General features: G+C 43.6%; 1 protein-coding gene and 1 long non-coding RNA gene across 4 annotated transcripts; both read left to right on the top strand.

The window, feature by feature from the left end:
- The first annotated feature begins 116 nt into the window (after positions 1-116).
- Positions 117-13064, top strand: TUBD1 (tubulin delta 1). 3 transcript variants are annotated; one of them, XM_048824428.2, is made up of 9 exons: positions 117-308; positions 2773-2967; positions 3763-3910; positions 5285-5501; positions 6574-6805; positions 8904-9068; positions 9854-9994; positions 10955-11138; positions 12725-13064. In XM_048824428.2, exons 2-9 carry the CDS (start codon positions 2796-2798, stop codon positions 12825-12827), a joined length of 1362 nt encoding a protein of 453 aa, XP_048680385.1. In that variant the 5' UTR covers positions 117-308; positions 2773-2795; the 3' UTR covers positions 12828-13064. The 3 variants fall into 3 exon arrangements, with proteins under 3 accessions (XP_048680385.1, XP_048680384.1, XP_048680386.1); XM_048824427.2 differs by having other exon boundaries at positions 118-282; XM_048824429.2 differs by lacking the exons at positions 117-308; positions 2773-2967; positions 3763-3910 and having other exon boundaries at positions 5437-5496.
- Positions 13065-16158: 3094 nt separating this feature from the next.
- Positions 16159-20601, top strand: LOC142069470 (uncharacterized). The gene is made up of 2 exons (XR_012665317.1): positions 16159-16408; positions 20216-20601. It is a non-coding gene; the product is annotated as an uncharacterized LOC142069470 (long non-coding RNA).
- Positions 20602-22616: the final 2015 nt, after the last annotated feature.

The following is a 22616-nucleotide window of genomic DNA, read 5'->3' as shown; positions in this document are numbered from 1 at the left end:
GGGCTCGTGCTGAGCATACGCAGAACTCACCCGGCCGCGAGATGTACTGGCACTGAGCATGCGCAGACTGCAGACTGAAGCTTCTCGGCTCGGTGCATGCGTATGAGGTTCACTGAAGCCCCCAACACCACTCCGAAGCTCCCTACACCGCCTCCTGCTGGCTCAGAGCATGCGCAAACGGTCTGTTGAAAGGCGGAGGGGCCCGGAGGGCTAGTTGTGATGGTAACGCTGCGCCCGCTCCTGGAGGGAAGGAGTCTTGAGCTGCTGGGGCAGAATCCTGAGGTGAGACCGTGAGGGGCGAGACTCAGGTACCGAGGTGGGCCTGGCGGGGAGGCGCTTGGGGCTGGGGTGCGCGCCCTGTGCCGGGGGGCGTGAGAGTGACATGGGAAGGCGGGGATGCAGGAGCGGGACAGAGAGGCATCGCTCTCCACGTGGGAGCGGAATGGGGGCCCGGGACCGGGGGGCGCCAGGTACGTGGCTGGATGAGGGCGGCCCGGGATCGGGGGGGCTCCGATGAGGGGGGCCGGGATCGGGGGGGCGCCAGGTACGTGGCTGGAGGAGGGGGGGCCGGGATCGGGGGGCGCCAGGTACGTGGCTGGATGAGGGCGGCCCGGGATCGGGGGGGCTCCGATGAGGGGGGCCGGGATCGGGGGGGCGCCAGGTACGTGGCTGGAGGAGGGGGGGCCGGGATCGGGGGGACGCCAGGTACGTGGCTGGAGGAGGGGGGGCCGGGATCGGGGGGACGCCAGGTACGTGGCTGGAGGAGGGGGGGCCGGGATCGGGGGGGCTCCGATGAGGGGGGCCGGGATCGGGGGGGCGCCAGGTACGTGGCTGGAGGAGGGGGGGCCGGGATCGGGGGGACGCCAGGTACGTGGCTGGAGGAGGGGGGGCCGGGATCGGGGGGCGCCAGGTACGTGGCTGGATGAGGGCGGCCCGGGATCGGGGGGGCTCCGATGAGGGGGGCCGGGATCGGGGGGGCGCCAGGTACGTGGCTGGAGGAGGGGGGGCCGGGATCGGGGGGACGCCAGGTACGTGGCTGGAGGAGGGGGGGCCGGGATCGGGGGGCGCCAGGTACGTGGCTGGATGAGGGCGGCCCGGGATCGGGGGGGCTCCGATGAGGGGGGCCGGGATCGGGGGGCGCCAGGTACGTGGCTGGAGGAGGGGGGGCCGGGATCGGGGGGACGCCAGGTACGTGGCTGGAGGAGGGGGGGCCGGGATCGGGGGGCGCCAGGTACGTGGCTGGATGAGGGGGGCCCGGGATCGGGGGGGCGCCAGGTACGTGGCTGGATGAGGGGGGGGCTGGGATCGGGGGTGCCACCTACATGGCTGGATGAGAGGGGCCTGGGATTCTTGATAGATGGATTGGGTGTTAAACTAGAATTTACAACTGTGGGAGTGTAATGAGTGGTCCATGGTTGGCTGCTTTAACAGAATGATAAATACCAACTATTATATTTTCAACTGGATTATGTAAATGTGAATGGCTTCTACCTGTCAATTTAGCTTCCCAGAGTAATTCTTCTCATTAATCTAGCTTGGTTTCATCCACTCCCATTATGCATGCAAGAATCTAAATTCTCACATTTGAAATGGGATCCTGTAGATCTTTCAGCAATCAGCAAGCAGGTGCCTCTTTGCATCTGCAAGGAAGGGACTATTGGCAGAGTAATCCCCCAGTAGGTCATGTAGGCAGTATCAGAACAGATTTTGTTCCACCCAAAGGAGAATGTGAGGCTCTAATCTGTCCATGGTTGTATCCTGAACTAGCCTTTTATCTCTAAGATTTCCCACTGTTGCTACCACCAATGCAGATCCATCAGTGGGAGCATTAATATAAACCAGCATTTTAACTCCAGTGTCATTTAAATCTGGTGGTCAAGGCAACGTGCTAGTTTAAAATACCAAAAAGAAAAGGAGGACTTGTGGCACCTTTGAGACTAACCAATTTATTTGAGCATAAGCTTTCGTGAGCTACAGCTCACTTCATCAGATGCACTGATGAAGTGAACTGTTGCTCACGAAAGCTTATGCTCAAATAAATTGGTTAGTCTCAAAGGTGCCACAAGTCCTCCTTTTCTTTTTGCGAATACAGACTAACACGGCTGCTGCTCTGAAACCTTTAAAATACCAGTGTCTGGTCTATATTAGAGCTTCTACCATGGCTAACAACAGTAGATCTGAACCCCTGAAGCTTCAGAAAAAGAAGTAGATGAGCCTGCAGCAACACTGAATGTCAGTAATGTCTAAGAAATGACAATAGAGTCTTCATGTGTCAGCAGAGACTTGCACATATGGACAGATGGGGTAGCACAGTTGTGCTTGAGCATTAGTCATTGTGGTCCATATTAGGCACCTTAGCCTTAAACCTGCAGTGTTTGAGTCAGTTAAATATAGGCATGCTTTTTGTGACGTAAGAGAGAGATATAAGTACCATGGAAATCCCAGTTGTTCTATTTTTTTCTGGTTGTCCTGAGCAGCAACAGGTGGAGACAAAATTCAACACCCTGACCCCCACTCAAACACATCACAGCCCCACTGTGGCCACTGTCAACACTGAATGATGGCTGCAGCCCCTTCAGAGGAGTTTCAGCCACTAAATCCACATAGCTTTACCGTTTAAGAAGTCTGGAAAACCGCACAGCTGCCCTCTGTACAAGAGAAATTTCACTGCCCAACTCTGCTTTTCATGGGTTACGAAACTGATCCAAAGTCTTCCACTCTAGACCTTAATCAACCACAGTAAAAAGCACAATTCTATATTTTTCTTTTTAGGATTAAATACAAAGTGAAGGAGCATGTCAATAGTCACAGTACAGCTTGGTCAGTGTGGTAACCAGATTGGTTACGAGGTGTTTAATGCTATCTGCAGTGACTTCCACAGCACACGTGGAATCTGCTCCAAGAAGGAGAATGAATCCTATCAGGAAGCTTGCAAGGAACGTTTCTTCAGTGAGGAGAAAACTGGAGGTACAATTTTTAAGGATTTTTTTTTCATAGCATACTTTGCCTGTTAGAAATATATGTAGTAATAAATAATACTTTGCATTTCTATTTAAGGATGTGCTTTAGGTATATTCATGAATTTACCATCTCAGCTCTGTACCTCCTGTGCATTATCATCAGCATTTAACAAATGGGAAAGCAGACACTGAGAGGTGAAGTGACTTGCCCAAGGTCACATACCAAGTCAGTGGCAGAGCTGGAACAGACCCCTGCTGTCCTGACCCCTGAATCTGTGCCTTAGTCCTAAGACCACCTTTCTTTTTCTTACAGTAATAGAACTATTGCAGTGAGCTTTGTTTTTCTTGTTTTGTGCCTTTGATTGCCATCATACATTCGTGAGAACTAACAAAGAGCTTTTCTAGATGAGAAACGTGTTTTTTTTTCTTTCCAGGTTTCTGTTTATTACAAGTTAGGGAGATCAGATTAAGTACTGGGGCATGATGCCCGTCCATTTCAAATACTAGCTGACATGAATGGTTTCCCTATTGAGACGGACTCCTGTCTCTGTAGAATTTGCAAAACACTTTGGGATAGTGAAAGGTTCTATGTAAATGTAAAACTTTGAGGGTCAAATCCCGCTCACCTTATTCTCATGTACTGTCCCCCTGAAGTTAATGGGATGACTTGCATGAATAAGAGAAGTATGATCCGGCCTTTAGTATGTTGTTATGCCCATTATGTGAACATTGTTCTCTTGTTAAAAGGTTTAAGTATGATGCAGTCTTTTTGATTTTGCATTTTTTCTCTCTCTCTCTCCAGTACCTGTTGCCCGGGCTGTACTTGTTGACATGGAACCTAAAGTAATCAGTCAGACCCTCTCAATGGCTGCTAGGTCTGGCCACTGGAAATATGACCACCAGTCACACTTCTGTCAGAAACAAGGGTCTGGAAACAACTGGGCAAATGGGTATAGATGATCACCGCAATAATAATAATAATACAGCATGTGAATACTAAGCAACTGCCTAGATTCACAGACATCCTCTCTTAGAAGCAGAACTGTTGCTGCTGTGAAGTAATATACTGCATATATAGGATACAGAAAGACCTAGACATAGGATACAGAAAGACCTAGACAAATTGGAGGATTGGGCCAAAAGAAATCTGATGAGGTTCAATAAGGATAAGTGCAGGGTCCTGCACTTAGGACGGAAGAACCCAATGCACAGCTACAGACTAGGGACCGAATGGCTAGGCAGCAGTTCTGCGGAAAAGGACCTAGGGGTGACAGTGGACGAGAAGCTGGATATGAGTCAGCAGTGTGCCCTTGTTGCCAAGAAGGCCAATGGCATTTTGGGATGTATAAGTAGGGGCATAGCGAGCAGATCGAGGGACGTGATCGTTCCCCTCTATTCGACATTGGTGAGGCCTCATCTGGAGTACTGTGTCCAGTTTTGGGCCCCACACTTCAAGAAGGATGTGGATAAATTGGAGAGAGTCCAGCGAAGGGCAACAAAAATGATTAGGGGACTGGAACACATGAGTTATGAGGAGAGGCTGAGGGAGCTGGGATTGTTTAGCCTGCAGAAGAGAAGAATGAGGGGGGATTTGATAGCTGCTTTCAACTACCTGAAAGGGGGTTCCAAAGAGGATGGCTCTAGACTGTTCTCAATGGTAGCAGATGACAGAACGAGGAGTAATGGTCTCAAGTTGCAGTGGGGGAGGTTTAGATTGGATATTAGGAAAAACTTTTTCACTAAGAGGGTGGTGAAACACTGGAATGCGTTACCTAGGGAGGTGGTAGAATCTCCTTCCTTAGAGGTTTTTAAGGTCAGGCTTGACAAAGCCCTGGCTGGGATGATTTAACTGGGAATTGGTCCTGCTTTGAGCAGGGGGTTGGACTAGATGACCTTCTGGGGTCCCTTCCAACCCTGATATTCTATGATTCTATGCATGCATAACATTACCCTGATTTTATTGCTACTGTAGACTGCTTGTGCTCTTTTTGCAAGGAACTGAGATTGGTATTTACAGTGAAGACCTACTACTCAGTTACAGAAAAGTGAACAAAATGTCACTTAGACATCTAACTACTTGATTTGCGGGTGCAGAATGGGAGGCCAATTTTAAAGATCAGGCTTTTAATGCAAAGTAAATGGCACAACAGAAGAATTGAGGATCGTTCACTGCAGGCAGCATTGGTGATAACAAAGAGTTAGATAAATGGATCAGCATTTTTAAAAGAAGGAAAAGCTACTTCATATGTTTGCTTGGTTGACTTTATTGCTTTTGTTTTGCTATAAGAGTTCTTGCTCTTTTCACTTTCTCTCTTATACTGCAGTTACTCTGTTCATGGGCCCAGATACAGAGACGTTATCATGAACCTGGTACAGAAGGAAGCAGAGAAATGTGATCGACTCAGTGGATTTTTCACAGTAATGAGCATGGCTGGTGGCACAGGATCAGGCATGGGAGCCTATGTGACCCAGTGCTTAAGGGATGCTTTTCCGACCTCATTTATACTCAACCAGGTTATCTGGCCCTATGGAACCGGTGAGGTGAATGTTAAAGCTCCATGAAGGTTCTGCAAAATTTTTAATCAGTATTAAAAGGCCAGTCTACTGATAACAAAAAAAAAACCTCTCCACTTGCTTTACCTTCTAGTGTTATAAACAACACCTAAAATGCCTATAACTGAAAGATATTGGAGAAAGGGAGAGAATTGTCTCTTTACAGTTTATTTACTTTGTGTATTTGATATCACCTTATGTATAGTCAGTTTCGTTGTTTGCCTGTAGTCAGTTGCTGTGGGTCTTTCAAAAGTGAAAACAAAACAATTTTTAAAATGTGATTGTAAAACTGCAAGTCCCAACAATGAGACTTATTTCACTCGGGCCTGAGGCTATCTTAGTACGTTTTAGGCCCCCGTTGCCATAGTAGGTGAGTACATCACAATTTTTCTCCATGTATTTATTGTTACAACACAGAAGTACCGTTATCCCTATTTTACAGATGAGAACTGAGGCACAGAGAGATTGTGGGCTAGCGTACACAAGAAAGGCTTTGTCCATACAGCTGTAATAGAGACACAATTTATAACCAGCATAAGGAGATCTTTTGCCAGTATAGTTAAACCACCTCCCCCAAGCAACATGAGCTATGCAGACAAAAGGACCTGGGGGCAGGGAGGCAGGTTTGCTGGTATAGCTATGTCAGACAGGGGTGTGAATTTTTCCCCACATCCTGTACTGACATAGCTATGCCAGCAAAACTTTGCAGTAGATCTGGCTTAAGTGCCTTGCCCAAGGTCACACAGGGAGTCTGTGGTAGAGCAGGGAATTGAAACAAGGCTCCAGTTTATTACATGGCAAGTATAATAAATACAGAATGATCCTACAGATTCATTCTCAGTGTCTTGCTATGAATGCAGCTGTGGATGCTAAGATCAAGGCAAGCCTTGTTCACTATCCAAGTGGAAGCTAAAGTGGTTGCTGAATTGGGTGCAAGGTCTTGGTAAAGGGGGGAAATCAGTCACTCCATGAAGAATATCAAAAGAGGTGACATACGTTACATAGACAAAAATTCTTAATTTGTTAATTCATCCTTGTTGATGTGTGTTTCTGCTTCCAGGTTATTGTTCAAAACTACAACTCAGTTCTGACACTCTCACACCTGTACCAGTCATCAGATGCTCTCCTTGTTCACGAAAATGATGCCATCCACAAGATCTGTGCTCAGCTAATGAATATTAAAAAGATCTCCTTCAGGGATGTAAATCAAGTAATTGCACATCAGCTGGGAAGTGTGTTCCAGCCCACTTATTCCTCAGAAGGGGCCTCACAGTATAGCAGAAGCCCACTAGGTATTTAGTTATAATAACACTTTCTGCCATCTAATGCTTTCATTTCAAGGATCTCAGAGCACTCTTCAAACAGCGAGCTAAACATCAGCCCCCTCTGTGAGTTGGATATTATCTCCTCTTTTAAAGAGGATGAAACTGAGGCAGAAAGAGATAAAGTGGCTTGCCATTGGTCATACGTCAGTTTTGCAGCAGAGTTAAGAGTAGAGCTTCTGACACCCAGTCTCATGCTTTACCACAGAGTGATGCTTCCTCTTTCCAAGTGGCTGGTGTCAGCCTGGGACTAATGTACATTTTAGGTGAAACCATGTGCAAGTCAGTGGTTTTGTTTCAAGTTTGTGGAGTTAGTTTAGAACTATATGCAAACTGAAACCAGATAAAAAGGCTTGCATAAAAAGCTGGAAACCAAAATTAGAGTATTATGTCGCTCTTGTTAGTGATAAGACAGGTCTGTGGTGTGTGTCATCCTGGAATGAGAAAATTAATTTATCTATAGTGCCAAGATTTGTGGTTGCTACCCAGAATTTCCACTTTGGCATTTGCCCATTGATCCCTGCAACAATAGACTCAGAGTACAGCCAGACAAATGCAGAAAAGGATTTATTATTTTCTATACTCCCATGTCAGACGGAAATGCGGGGTGGGGGGAGCAGGCTGTTTGTTTCTACATCCTTATGGGTGATCAGGAACACAGGGTCGTTCCCTTTTTTGTTCCTGTTTCTGTGTATTTATGGTGCGTCTTCATTGTTTTACCCTTTTGCTATACAACTTTTACCATGAGGAAGGGGAAAGCAAATTTCAGTGGTCTAATGAAACATGATTAAAGCTATTAAATGTCATAAGACCATTAGAATTGCCATATTGGTTCACCATAGTGGTCTGCCTCATCCAGTATTTTTTCACAACCGGTGGTCATTACCAGATGCTTTTAGAGGGAGGTGTAAGAAACACCCTAGTGCAGCGGTTCTCAAACTTCATTGCACCGTGACAACAAAAATTACTACACGACCCCAGGAGTGGGGAACCGAAGACCGAGCCTGCCTCAGCCCCACCGGCCCGGCCCGGGGGACCAAAGCTGAAGCCCATGGGCTTCAGCCTGGGCGGGGGGAGCATGTAACCTTAGCCCTGGGTGGTGGGGCTCTAGCTTCAGCCTCTAGCAGTGGGGCTTGGACTTCAGACTTGCTGGTGCCCAGGGCCAACACTAGCCTTGGCGATCCCATTAAAATGGGGTCATGACCCACTTTGGAGTCCCGACTCACAGTTTGAGAACCGCTGTTCTAGTGGACAACTATGGAATAACCTGCCCCTTGGGGAAATTTCTTCCTAACCCACCTCAGTTAGTAGCAGGTTTTTGCCCTGACTCATGAACATTTATATTCCCTCTGAATAATTATCCTATTTGATGTAACTGAGTTACTTATTTTTTTGTGTGTGTGTATATATATATTTTCAATTTTTAAAAATCTTATTAAGAAATGTCATATATATGCACTACTTTTTTAGTTTCAGTTTTGTCCATTTTGGTGTCATGTCATATCCTCATGGTCTTATATTATGAGAGAGTAAATAGGAGCATTTAGTTTACCTTGTCTATGCCGTTTGTTACTTTGTATAGTTCTACCATGTCTCCTCTCTAAATAGTCCCAATTGCATACAGAATGGGCTTTCTGCCTCTAATCAGTCTCATTGTTTTTCTTTAAACTCCTTTGATTTTAGCTCTCTCGCTGAGATACATTCACTGGAACTGATTTATAGTTTGACCTAACAAGAGCATTATGATACTATCACTGTTTTCCATCCCATTCTTTATATATTCCAGCATATTTGCTTTTTTTGACCACCACTAAACAAGGAGCAGATTTTTTTTCCAGTGAGTGATCTGTGACCTCCCGAGAGAGCTAACATGCCAATATAGACCCCAGCAAAGCGTATGAGTTGTTCATATTGTTCACTGTGATGTGTATGACTTGCACTTATCAACTCTGTGTGTTGCCCCTTCATCTTGTGTCATTAGGTTCCATGAAATTCCTCACTATCTTCTCTCATAGACTAGCCTACATATTATTTGGGCAGTCATGGCAGCTGTTTTTTTGATTCTCAGGAGACTTAATGGAGTCGTTAGTTCCCCATCCTGAACTCAAGATGTTGGGTCTTCGTAACATACCGCAGATGTCAGAAAACTCCCTGGCATACAGCACATTTACTTGGCCTGGGCTCATCAAACATCTAAGACAGATGCTTATTGCTCATGCTAAGATGGAAGAAGGTAAGAGGTGTGTGCACACCCTGGAAATCAGTTATTCTTTCAACATAAACCTTATTCCATGCGTAGAAACTTATTGCCTTTGGGAACGCACTGGATAGCTTTAACCAATTCAGAAAGAAGTAGCCCCCTTCATCTGACAGCAGGGATTTTTTCCCCACATACCCAGCAGCTCCTTCCACTAATAACACTGCTGCCATAAGACCTTCCAGTTCATCCCTGCTTTATCCTGGTTTAGCTCCCAGACCTCTCAACTAACTATAAATATTAAGCATATGTAAAACAAAACATTTTGGGATTTACTTCCATGATTCACTTGTAACAGCTCTTGGATTCCCCGGGCTGCTTTGTTTTTTACACTTTAATCCTTCCACTTTTACCTAGACAGGTGGTGAACTGTAATATGGCTTCCAATTACACAGTTTAGGTACCAGCAAAGCACAAGGATGGCGAACTGTTTAGTGTGGTCATTTCCTATGCGGTAGGAATAGCAACTGCAGTCGGAGATTTCCCTCCCTACGAACAGCAGATTGAGCTCCATTATCTAAGAGTCATGCAACTGCTGCTTGATCAGTGAGTGGAGCCTACGTGCCGTGGCACACCCTCGGCCAGACAGCCAGTGCCAGGTACTGAACATCACTAGCACTAGACGGTCTCCAAGTAGACCTCTTTCTGAATGCAGCCTTATTTCACATCAGGAAGATAGGAGCTGAAAAACGTAAATTAATTAAGCACATTACATGATTGAAATATGGATTGTAGTTTGTTTCAAAAACTTCTGTTTCTAGGTATCGATTGGCAGGTGCGACCACCATTGCCAGGGCATCCTGTCCCCCCAAAAGCCTCTCCAAATCAGGCACTACATTTTAACACCTCCGTTGCCAACCTGGTTGTCCTACGAGGAAAAGATGTGCAAAGCGTTGATCTAGGTGAGAAAAAATACACAGCACATTAGTTATTCCTTCTTCCGTCTCCCAGTGTTTTCATTGTGGCAGTCACTGGTGAAAGTGAAAAAACCTGAAGGCTACAGCCTTTAAAGAATAAGGTCAGCATTCTCTCTGCAAACACATTCTAAAGTCCAAGGCTGTGTTATGCAGTTATGAAGGACTGCTGTATTTACATACGTAGACGCTACACTGGCAGTATCTATCAGGGCTTCCTAAAGCAACTCTGGGAAAAGGAGAGGTATCATCATACTGTAAAACTAAATTCTATTTGTGTGATAGGATTCGTTGTGATAGTATACTGCTACCTGGAAAGATACAGAGCTGCTGCAGGAGTTGGCGACATCAGAACTTGCTTATCACACAGCACTGAAGCAGTGCTGGGGTACTTTTATATCCTGCCCTCACCACATTGTGTGGGAAAGAACCAGTTTGTACAGTTACACCTTTACTAGGCCCATCGGAGGTGGAAATATTGTTTGGAAGTCTGACTTGATCTGCCAAGCAGCAGCTGAGGCTTTAGAGAACTGGTGGAACAGAGATACCTGGATGACTTACTGCAGCTGTTTTTTCTTTCACAGCAGGGTCTTGTGAGATCACCCACCTCATTCTACACCACTCCCAAAGCCCCAGCTTCTAATTATTAGCTGGGACACAGCAGCCATGAGAACAAATTACAGTTTTCCTTTCCACTTATGTTGGTTTGTGAAGTTGAATGGGCAGTGTCTGCAGCAGCTCCTTGTTGCCTTGACAGGCACAGAACCAGTCATAAACTATCCTTTTCCAGGGTCACTTTTTTAGTCTGTGTATTCATGCAGTAGAGGTTGAATTCTGGTGTACAATACTCAGTGTAACATATTGTTGGAAAATTCTAGTTTAACATATAAAGAAAATCACTTGGTAAAACTTCATTTGTCAGAAAAAACTGCCTTATTCCCATTGCAGGAGGTTTCAGAGATCCAGCATTGTATACATCCTGGCTAAACCCTCAAGAGGCTTTTCATATATGGAAAACACCAAGAGCCTTTAACAAGTATGAAAAATCTGCTTCTTTGGTCAGCAACAGCCAGTTCTTGCTGCAACTTATGGACAACATTGTGGGGAAAGCTTGGAATATGTTTGCTTCCAAGTAAGTGAAAATAAGACTCTTAGTTTTTCATTTAGACTTTTCAGTATTTTCATTGGAAATAAATAGTTGCAAACACACACCTCAGTTTAAAATGCTTCACAGATCATTCTGATTTGGGATAAAAAGGTGTCCCTTAACAGTAAAAGAAACAGTGATACCAACTTCGTTACAGAATGTGTGTGAATATGATGGTAGTTTTCCAAATAATGTTCTTGGGGGATTTGGGTATAGAAGCCTCTGTGTCACAGGTTCAAATCCAAGCCAGGCTGTAGTGAGTGCAAGTTGCTGATCAGCCTTGCTGTGAAATATGAGCACAATACATACATATAGGAGTACATCCATTCCTGCAGAGAGGAGGAACAAAGTTCCCACAGATCAAAACAACTTAAGAGGAACCAGTGCTGCGTGGCTAATTTCCTAGAACATTGAACCAGATTCATTTCAGAGAAAACTTGCCAGAACAAATTTTTTTTTTTTTTGCAGAGCACTCAAAGACAGTAAAACTAAGGCCAGTTGCTGTTCCCTTACCTTTATCAAATCGTGGGTGGCCTTGAACCATTTCTCCATGGCACAATTGCTTTTTTCCCCCCAGCAGTCACTGCAGAGGAACTTGAATGATCATGGAGGCTGTAACCTTGATTCTGGAGGAACCAACTCTAGGGTTGAGGCACCGTGGCAGACCAGTGTGGGGCAGCTTGCACTACTGATGTTATATCTGTTTGGTAAATAGGACCAGTTTCCAGTGCAGTCAAGTTGGCACTTTCACCAGCACTAAAAAACCCCCAAAGTTACTTGTCCATTGCAGAATATCCATTCTAAAAAGAATACATACAAACTCTTTTACTGATCACACAGTTTCTAGGTTGTACACAAAACTTGCTGCTCATTCCAGGAAACAGTAAGTGGCTTGGTTCAAAAACATTTTGGGAGTTGCTGTTTATAAAGGCTCTGACCCCTGAGGTTTACTTTTCCTTAAAACCAGACTTTAACCTCAAAGAATAATTGCCTCTTTTCTTCCATCCCATGAGGCCAAGATTATTGGGCGCCAGAGGGCATGTGTCCAGTAAACGTGGGAATTAGCCACACGATCTGTGGGAATAAGAGCTGAATAGTTTTGTTCTTAAATTTATCATCTGTTAAAATCATGCAACAAACAGCAGTTTTAAGTTTGTCCCACAAAGACTACTTGACATTTTGCCTACCATAAATGAGTAAACTGCTGCCTCTAAGTACAATAATTGCTTTTAGTGGCTCTGCTGAGATTGAGAAGCAAGCCAGAAAATGCCCTTTGCAATTCCCCAAAAGCCAGCCACTGACCCTGAAATTGTATTGTTCCTTTAAAGCAGCATACCTGAGGCTATAAACACTATTAGAACTGGATTATGTTGTACTATCCAGTATGAATTACACAATAAGAGTCCAAACAATGTACTAGAAATTCAGTTCTGGTTTACAAGGGTGGAAAATGCTCATTACAACCAGCTCAGTCTGATGCTGTACCAGGTGTCAGATTTTTAGGGACCGATGATTTGTAATGTTTTGCTGTCTAGTTCTCGGTTGTTTACCCAAACTCTTTGCCCCCTCAGAGCCTACGTTCACCAGTACACTAAGTTTGGGATCGAAGAAGAGGACTTTCTGGACTGCTTCACAACTCTGGAACAGGTTATTTCTAGTTATGCTAGCCTTTGATTTTCAAACTTACAAACAGGGCTTCATCAGAGGGAGTACACACTGAAAGGCTTTCTGTGTCAGCTTCCCCAAGTTAAAGTGGCTAAGGGAGGTACTGGAGTGTAAATGCTTGGTTGTTGTTGATGGAATAGTAATCTACATCAGGACTGAATATATTCCTTGTCTCCCACACAGACAAGTGTATTTTGTATATGAATTTATACATTGAATATTTAATAAAAGTTTTATTTTTCCGTACATTCTCCTTAATTTACTCTAATTTGTAGCCCCCTAACTTCTACTCCTCCTCCCCCTGGATGTGCATATTTTTCCTGAAGAATTTCCATAGCCTGAAGCTTTTTTCAGGTTGAAATCTAGCGTTTGAACTAATATTAACTGTCATGGTATAGGAGGACTGAACGATGCTGTTAGTTACAGTACTGATACAATTTGATCTTTCACTTTAAATCTATTAGCCTGAAAGTGTTTTACCAATAGCCACCAAAATACCCGTTACCAAAGTAGTACTAATAAAAATAGATAAACATAATTTTCCATTAACTTATTTGCTAATATTCACTAAGGCCCCATTTGCTGTGCAGCAAGCTGGTGTTAAATTCTGAGGCAAGACCCCTGATCTCTGTGGCACTCCAGTATGACGGATTGGAGATTCTGCAGCATCTTTATTAAAATTTTTTTTAAAAAAATTGAGGTTCTTAATTCATATGAAAGTGAATGATAAAGTTACACTAAGGAGACTTTGCTGATGATAAATTCAGTTTAGTTTCTGCTGTCTCTATATTGTCCAATGTGCCACATTTAGATTGTCAGTCCTTAGGGTTCAGAATTAACAATCCCTTGAAGAACCGAGCAGTTCAGCTATCTCAACTACTGTTGCAGATTGTCCTGCAGATTCAGGGATTCACTGCAACCATTTATATTTGGGCTGTGTTTATAAGGGGTTGGTTTTTTTTCCCCCCACACTGAGGGCAGAAGAGGCTTTGATAAATGAAAGTTTCTAGAGCAAGATCCGACTGCAGGTTCCACAGATGCAGGGCCCTCCCTGAATGTTGGGTAACGTCAAAAATCCCCCTTAGAAATGTAAAAAGCCACAAGTACTCCTGTTCACCTTAGTCTCGAAGGTGCCACAAGAACTCCTGTTCTTTTTGTGGATAGAGACTAACACGGCTGCTACTCTGAAACCTTGGAAATGTGTTGGACTTTAGACTGATTTTTCCACAACCACAAGGTGGTGCCATTGTCAAGCTATAGACTCCAAATGTTCACCCTGTGAACTAATTCAATAGGAAAGCTGCTGCAATCTCATGCAGGGTAGAGCATCAGCACATACACTGGAAATAGGCAGATTTATGACCTTTCAGCCCTGGTTGTTCCTTGTTTGTTTTTTGTTTTCCTTGTTGCACAAGATAGGATGTGGAAGGTTTTCATATGGTAAAATAATACACTGGGAAAGATAAATGTATTTATTCTATACTAAATCACATAGACGTCCTCCTCCTTTGCTGACTGGAGCCAGTTTCATTTTGTTGTTTCCTTTGTATTTCTTATCCTCTGGTGTTTGTTTTTCTACCTACATATATCAAGTTCTTCATTACAAATAGCCCCCCTTTCAATGGTCACACCATAAAATTCAATCTCGAGGACTCTTCCCTTAAGTTAGTTCAGTAGATACATACAGTAAACTTTCCCTTAGGTACGGATTGCCTTGTAGTCCAATTAAAATGCGAGCAAGCACATACTGTGGTGGTAAATGTGTTACAGCTCATTTTTACACACACACACGCGCAGTGACTAACTAGCTGACTATTGAGTTTAAATATAGAAAGGTTGGCCTGTTTTAGACACACCCTTGAACTCTCTTCCCTCACTCCCTAGGGAGAGTTTTTGGTTTGTCAGCATAGTTACAAAGTTATTTTAGGTCCAGAAAATCTCTTTCAAATGAAGTCTAATTTAAGGGCAGTCCCAGATGCAGAAGTGATCTTGTGACTCACCTGGGCCATAGATTAACTTGCAAAGTGCCTGCTGTCATCCTATTTCCCCTTACTGCCTTCGCTGGTTTACACCTCTGCATTCTTCAGTTTAGGCTGGGAACAGTAGCACTGAGGTCCCCTGGGAGCAGCTGTTCTGATAGTTCTGGCCTGTCAGGAAGGAGGAACTGGGAGAGCTCATGAGTCTTCTTGCTGAGGATTGAATAAGTGTAACTGATTGTTATGAGATTGAACCAGTACTGGGGCTAATTCACTACTGTTTGAGTGTATCACGACAGCTAATTGTTGAACCAATGTTAGCAGTTTCAAGGCAAGCTCCAAATGATTCTGGCAAACATGGGAAGACAGTCACGTCTTTCCCGGGCCGCTTCCCAGTAAAGGAGAAAATTCTGCTGACTGTTGACAACATAAAGCCTATGAGGCTCACCCCTTATTTTGTGTGAACTAAGAGAGAATTCGGAGACTGATCTTAATACCTTTCTGTTATGCACTAAAACTAGCTCTGAAAACAATATTCATGCTAGAGTTTCATATCTGGATTTAGGGAATTTTACAGCTAATTTCATAGGACAGCAGCCCAGGGATTTGTTGTTGCATAGTAAACCTACTGCTCCTGTTCTCACACTAATGCACTTACATTTTTTGCTGTCCAAGAGATGTGGCCTGCTAAACCCAGGGTTGTGAGTTCAATCCTTGGGGCCATTTAGGGATCTGGGGCAAAAATTGGGGATTGGTCCTGCTTTGAGCAGGGGGTTGGACTAGATGACCTCCTGAGGTCCCTTCCAACCCTGATATTCTATGATTCTATGTAACAACATTGCATCATAGCATCTTTCCTCCAGAGACCTAGCAAGGAATCCAGTCTAACTCATCCTCTCTCACTTGCCTTTTCTTAATCAGTCTTCAGCCACTCTGGTTCCTGCATTAAGGCCCATTCAACTCCCCCTGACGTCAATGAAAAGACACCAATCATTCTAATAGCCAAGCATGTTCTTGAAACAAGCTTAGAGGCCAATATTTGTTTTACACTGATTTTTTCTAAGTTGTTTTGGGGATTTTTAAATTAGAATTTCTTGATAAAGAAAAATACTTCTCTGTAAAAATGACTTTGTTCTTTCCTAGCTGCTGGGTTAATAACTTGAATAAGAAGGTTTGTTTGGTGGGTTTGTTTTGTTTTTAAACCCTTCTTGAAAGTTTCTCACTTGCTTATTTTTACTCAAGAGACTGGAACTTTTTCAGAAGGCAAGATTGCACAAGAGGTTAAGATAAACACCACAAACTATTCAAGGAACAAAGGGTCAGGAAAAGACAATACAGAGAGGGGAATTTTTTCCCCTCTTGTTGTTAGCATCATAGTAGGAATTCTTTTGCCTCAGTATTTTAAAAGAGCACTGCTGAAGTATCAGGAAAAGTAGCAGTTCCCCTGTCAGAGCTGACAGTAGGTAACCAAGAAATTCGATGTCTGAAGACTGAAAGCTCCAGGAACACATGAACCCATCTACAGTTCTAGAGAACATGGCGAAACAAGATAAAAACTTTACCAGATAAACCTCCTTGGAATCAGAGAGAGGTCTGTTACTGCTACATCAACAAGTAAGCAGATATTCCTTACGGCATGACTGTCCTCCCTTTGTGTCTCTTCTGCATGCTTATTATTCCGAGCCTGGACATCACTGATGCATTTTGTCTGTGGAATGGTGTATTTGACATGACCATTTTTCAATTTCAAAATTAAGAGATTGTTGCTAGAATCAGGAAGTTTAACAGCCATCTAAGGTCTGATTTCAGTGCTGGGAAAAAAGCAGGCAATTCCAAATAGAGGTAGAAAGGTAGAGCTCCCATTACAGCGAATCAGCGATGATTGAAAAACAAAGAGGACAGATTCAGTAGCTCAAAGGCAGAGCAGAACCCACCTATTAATCTTTGCTTTATGAGGATGCCTGCATAAACTTGCACACAAATAAGATTCAGGGCAAAATATTGCCAGTTCCAGTAAGGAACCCAGCTCTTTGCAGTAACATGATGGGATGGCACCCAGTGACCAAAATAATGAATGTTCAGAAAACAAGTTTCATGCCAGCAAAAATGGCCTTGAGGCCGTGAGAAAAATTTGAGGGGAGAATGGAAGTGTCAGCTTTTGCACCAGCAGTCACGATTATTTTCATTGCTTAGCACAAGAGATTAATTGGTTGGGATCCTGTTTCATCTCTAGGCTACTTCCTCTCAGGCTGTTCTTTAGCAGGGATGGTGCCTTGTCCCATTCCAAAGTGGACCTACTTTCCTGGCATGCTTCATGGTCCCTCTATTTTCATAGGGCCTTGGGGAAGAGTGGGCTGAGAGTTAGAGGAGCTGGATGACTTGTGATTTGTTTATTGTTTGAAATTATATTAGTCAAGCAGCCTCAGCAGTCCCCTTTTTTATTTTACTGTGAAAATTATGTAGGGTAAGCCAGAGTCTTGGATGGGGGCCTTTAACCTTAACGTAATAAAATAAAATAAGTGGCTTGATTCAGCAGTCCCCACAAGCTGATTAACTGAAGGCCTCACTCTAGGAGTCACGGACAAATATCCACAATGCAGAAACTACTAGAGATAACACTATTACTATAGGTCTAATGGAAAGAGGCCAAGGAATGGAGCATAATGCCTGCACTACTCCTTTGCCCAGGGTCCCTCCACATGAATGTTAAGGCAGACTGATTGGTTGGCAGAAGGTAGCTTCTGTTGAGGTTGAATGTTGCTGACCTGTTTGGTGAATAAGGGAACTTTACTTTGGTCCCACCAGTCTGGTGCTTTTTGGCAGCACCAAAAGTTCACCTGTTAAAAGCAGAGATAAAAGAATGAAATTGTTTGAGGGAGTGACAAATCATTGAAGCCTATGGACGTAATCTACCTGGATATCGGTATACATTCATCCACAAGAGAACCTGCATAGTTGAGTATTGCAGAAGGTGTAGTCTGCACAACTTGATTGTGCTGGGTCTTGAATGCAGAGGATAACTTAGTGAAAGCAGTTCAGGATTAAGGAGAGCAATTAGTTAACCAGGAAGAAGGAAGTGATGTGCTACAATCAGCTAATGAAACTCTGATACAAGGAGTTTGAGTATTTGTTTTTATAAAATCCAGTGTAGATGGAAGAAGTCTTATGAAACCAGGCATCAAATCCGTGAAAGAAAGCGCACTCACAAGTCTGTGTTCTAGAGAGGTCCGTGAGTTTTGGATACCACTTTAAAAACTTTCTGTCCAAAGTTAACAACAAATCATTTGGAATCCGTAAGTCAAGGTCTGGATGTAAAAATCAGCTAGTTATTGCAATACAGCGTAAAAGCCAGATTTGAGATAATACATGGAACTGATTTTTGACATATAAATATATTAAAGAAATTGAGCATGAGCTGGTGCCTTTCCCAAACTGCTCTCAAAGCACAGTCCACACCCAGCCTTAGCTATACAACAAAGTTCAGTGTAAGGCTCCTTTCCGGATTTGGCTGCTCCTCAGATTCCTATTCCAGGTTCGCTCTGCCTACATGCCCCCCATGGCTCAGTCCAGCACTGCAGCTGTAGATCAGATTAGATTATCACAATAGCCCCTTCTGGTTTTATAATCTTCTCTCTCTAGACAGCCATTTCCTCTATATCTGGGTGGAGTAATGAGTCACCCCGTTTAGTGAGTCAGCACAGCTCATTTAACCCTTCCCCAGCAGGCTAAATAGCTGCAAAAAGGGTGTGGTGTTTCAAGCAAGCACTGTCAGCCTGTTACATGGAGGAAAGGGTAAATGATGAAAATAGGATCTGAGATAGTCAGAGTTTACAGAAACTCTGACCCAGTTTAATGAAACAGGAGACACAGGCAACCTTGTGATGGCAATAGGTATCGCAGCGTTACCCCAGTGTCACGTAGAACAAATGGAAGAGGTAGCCTGAACTTAACTCCATAGTCCTGTCAAAGCTGAGGGATTCTAGACAGCAATTCCTCCCTCAAAGAGAGTAATTAACGTAAAACAAAACCACAGGCAGTTGTATGGACACCTAGTTCAAAATGCTGCTTGATCTTCTAAACCTTATTCAAGTGGGGCTTACTCACAGGAGGAGTTCCATTTAAGTCAATGGGACCATTCATGCGAGTTAGGGTTGCAGGAATAGGTCTGTTCAAAAAAAAAAAGGAAAGTTAAGTTGTATCACAAGATATAAACAGACAGCAGGAAAGAAAGTGATAAAGGTTTCTTGGCCCTCCTCTAACCTAAAATTCGTTGTGTATAAGATACTGACTTGGATGAGTGGTAGAATTAACTAGAAGAACAAACAAGTTAATGATTCAAAAATACAAAATACAGCAGAAAGCTGTTTTAAATCATCACACACCAGACACTGACAGTTTCTTGTTTAAACCTCACTTACTCTTCAAGAGTTTTTGTTCCATATTTACATGCAACAGGAAACACAAACTCTATTCTATTGGTGTATTATTTGTGCATTTAAGGGTGTAAATTCTATTTTGTGGTCTCCTCTGAATATTTCTTTATACATATTAGATTACATGCACAACTTAGTGTTTATACACAGATTCAGAAAAACACACTTCATCTGCTTGAGAATGGTGTAATTGTGGTCAGATGGCATGATTTAATTTGATCTTTTGCCCAGCAAACTTCAATATGTAATAGATCGTTTTGTGGAGCATGTAAGCAGAACACCACCAGAGGAGCCAAGTGGAAAGCAGCCCTTCTCCCACACACTGCAAAAGGTGTAATAAAATACTGACTCTTTGTATTTTGTGTTTGGCAAAGGCAGCTGCAGAATTGTTATAACACTCTCAGTAAGCATGGTGAGACTTGGGCAATAGTTCAGAGCTCTCCAAACCGGTCAGTACAGTATCTGAGCTCAAGAATAAACAGCCAAGTTACACGTAACATCACTCATTGCTGGACTGTCATTGTCATTTGTATCTTGCAACTTGCAAGGGAAAAACCAGTGGGTTTTTCCCACTCTCTGTGGAGTTCAAGTTTGTAGTTCTGCCTATGTTGTAACTGCTACATTATCTAGAAAGTGACTATATTACTCATTAGTTAAACAGCGTAAGGTAACAACTTCTCGTTTCTTTACTGGATTTAGGTGAAAAACCAGAATGCTAATATATGCAATTGATGAATGTAAATTCAACTAAACACCCTTATCCTAAGAGGAAATATCTGATTCTTCTGCACCTGCTAAGTCTGAATATTTCCACTGAGTTCTGTCACGTACAATGCCTGGTATTTCCCTCCACCAATCTAGTATTTTCATTTCAGAGCATTGTTGTATATAAAAAGAATTTGATCCAAGGTCTACTGCTGTATTTTGAATGGTCTGGTGATATTCTGATGACATTACAAATGATGGCCCCAATCTTACTTCCACACAGGTAGACTCCTGGGCCTGAGCTGAGCCATGCTGAGATCAAAAGGGCTCCATCCAGGCAGAGGTCACTGAGCCAAGGGTCTGCTCAGACAGGATTGGGGCCTAGGAGAGCGAAGTACACAACAGAAAATAATAATACCAGGAAAACCAAAGGAAAAAAGAGTTATAATCCCAGGGAAAAAACTGAAATTATGGTTCATGTAACATAATACCTAGCTCTTCTCATCTGTAGATCTCCAAGCACTTTACAAAGGAGGTCAGTATCTCTATCACCATCTTACCGAAAGAAATGATTGGGGGGGAGCGGGAAAGAAGAGAAGCAGCACAAGACTGTGACTTGGGAAGCCCAGGTTGTAGACCTGTTACTGGTATATAAAGTTGGACAACTCATTGACCCTCATTGTGTCTTAATTTCCCCATTTGTAAAGCAGGGAGTAATACTCACCTTTGCAGAGCACTTGGTCATTACTGAGCAAACACCTGGCAAGTGCAAAGCATTATGGACTTCTGCACAACAAAAATAAGTGCTGAGATACAGATTGTAAGATCTCCCTCCACCAAGAAAGCCAGGGGCTTTTATCAATCTTGAGTCAAATCCTGAAGTCCTTACTCCAGGCAAAACTGCCACTGAAGGTCACTGAGAGTTTTGCTCAAGTATGAACTGCAGGGATTTGGCCCACTGAACAATGACTGAAAGCTAAGCAATTCCAGTTTTCATGTAGCCGCTCTTGAAGCTTCACCTGCGGCTAACACCCTTCCCAGAACCAGAACTAAAGTAGGCCTCTATAAAAGGGCCTGGGAAATTTTCACACTATGGTTTCCCTTAAAAATGCTGCAGCCATTTGTGGGCAATAGTCGCCGTCTTCTAACTCCCGAGCACAGCAACTCTGTTGGTCAATAGTCAATGTGGTGTGTGTATATACGGTAATTACACAGGCAGTTCAGCCCTATATAAAATGCTTAAGGGAGGTACCAGATTAAAGATCACCTGCTGCGCCAACGAATGCTGATTCTAAGCAAGGCTGTTTAGATAAGCGCCCCCCCTTTCTCCCCCACCCCGCCCCCATTGACCTTTTTAGGTGAAGCTCCGAGTAATAAACTGGCTCTGGATTTCTTTAGAATTCATCTTCCTGGTGCTCATTTCCCCACCTGGAGTCCCTCTTATGCAACATATAAAATAAGTTCCATAGCAACCAGTGGTGATGTCGCAAGCAGAGGTCAGTAGGACTTAGATGAGGAATAAGCAGCAGGAAACAAGCCTCTGAAACCAAGAGGCTGTTTTTATGCAAATATCTTCAGTAATAGGACCCAGAGGAAGGGAAAGGCTGAGAATGACAGATGGAATGGTTTTTGGCACAGAGAGAGCAACTTAACTCAGGTCAGAGTCGGTGGCAGAGATGGGAATATAACCCAGGTTCCCAGCACGGCGCCATAGCTGTACTGGTTAGTTCTAGGGTAGCATTTCACTGGGGGGAGGTTATTTGGGCAATGCAGCATTAATAGGGGAAATGTAGTAGGTGATCTAGTAACCTTTTTCCAGCCCTAGTTGTTTTGTTTGTAATACCATGTGAGTGGGCAGGTTTTGATTACTGACTGTGGGAAATGCTAATTCTATACAGACACCTCCATAGGATCAGGGCTGCTCAGATACACCTATTACGTTGTCCACATTTGCAAGAATTTGACTATTGTCACTTATTCTCTAGAGCAATTGCTGAAGCCCAATTAACTGCTCAGGGAAGACACCTGAAGAGGCAATAGCATAATTAGTAGTTACCCCATTCCACAGTGGAGGCAGGGGCCTACACAGAACATGGCAAGGAGTCCTGGGACAGCCCAGGGCCAGAGCTTGGGAAAAGCACTTAAGTCCCTATCACCGTAGAGCAGCAAGGCCCCTGGCAATTTGACAGATGGTCATCTACAGTATAGGGCTGCTTACAGCACAGGCTTCTAGGCTGTCTTAAAACCAATCTAACAGACAAATCGTCACCAAAAAGTGTTTATATAACTGGGATCTCAAAAAACTTTGCTTAGATCCACAGTTACTTCCTCTTTCTAAATAAGGCAGTTTACAGACTGGTATAAAGCTCCAGGCAGTAACAGTGTCTAAAAGCAACACACTTTGTCAAGGCAAAGGGAAGGGGACAAATGGTTTAACTAACAGGGGGATTTTTAGTATGACTGTTTAGGTGAAACACCTCAATACCACTGGCCCAAAGATCGGAACTAACATGTCCTGCATACACTGAGGGCAGGTTTTGGGGCCATTATGAGAAGGGCGCAGCTGTAGGCGAGTTTATCAAAACAGGGAACAACACACTGAAATGACAAGATCTGCCTCTTTCCTTTCAGTTGGAAATGGCAGGTAACATGCTCGTTAAGAACTGCTTGGGCAACCTAATTCA

This window comes from Caretta caretta, chromosome 17 (genome assembly GCF_965140235.1).
Source record: "Caretta caretta isolate rCarCar2 chromosome 17, rCarCar1.hap1, whole genome shotgun sequence".
Lineage (NCBI taxonomy): Eukaryota > Metazoa > Chordata > Testudines > Cheloniidae > Caretta > Caretta caretta.
The sequence above is the reverse complement of the archived record's forward strand: the minus strand, read 5'-3'. Positions and strand labels throughout refer to the sequence as shown.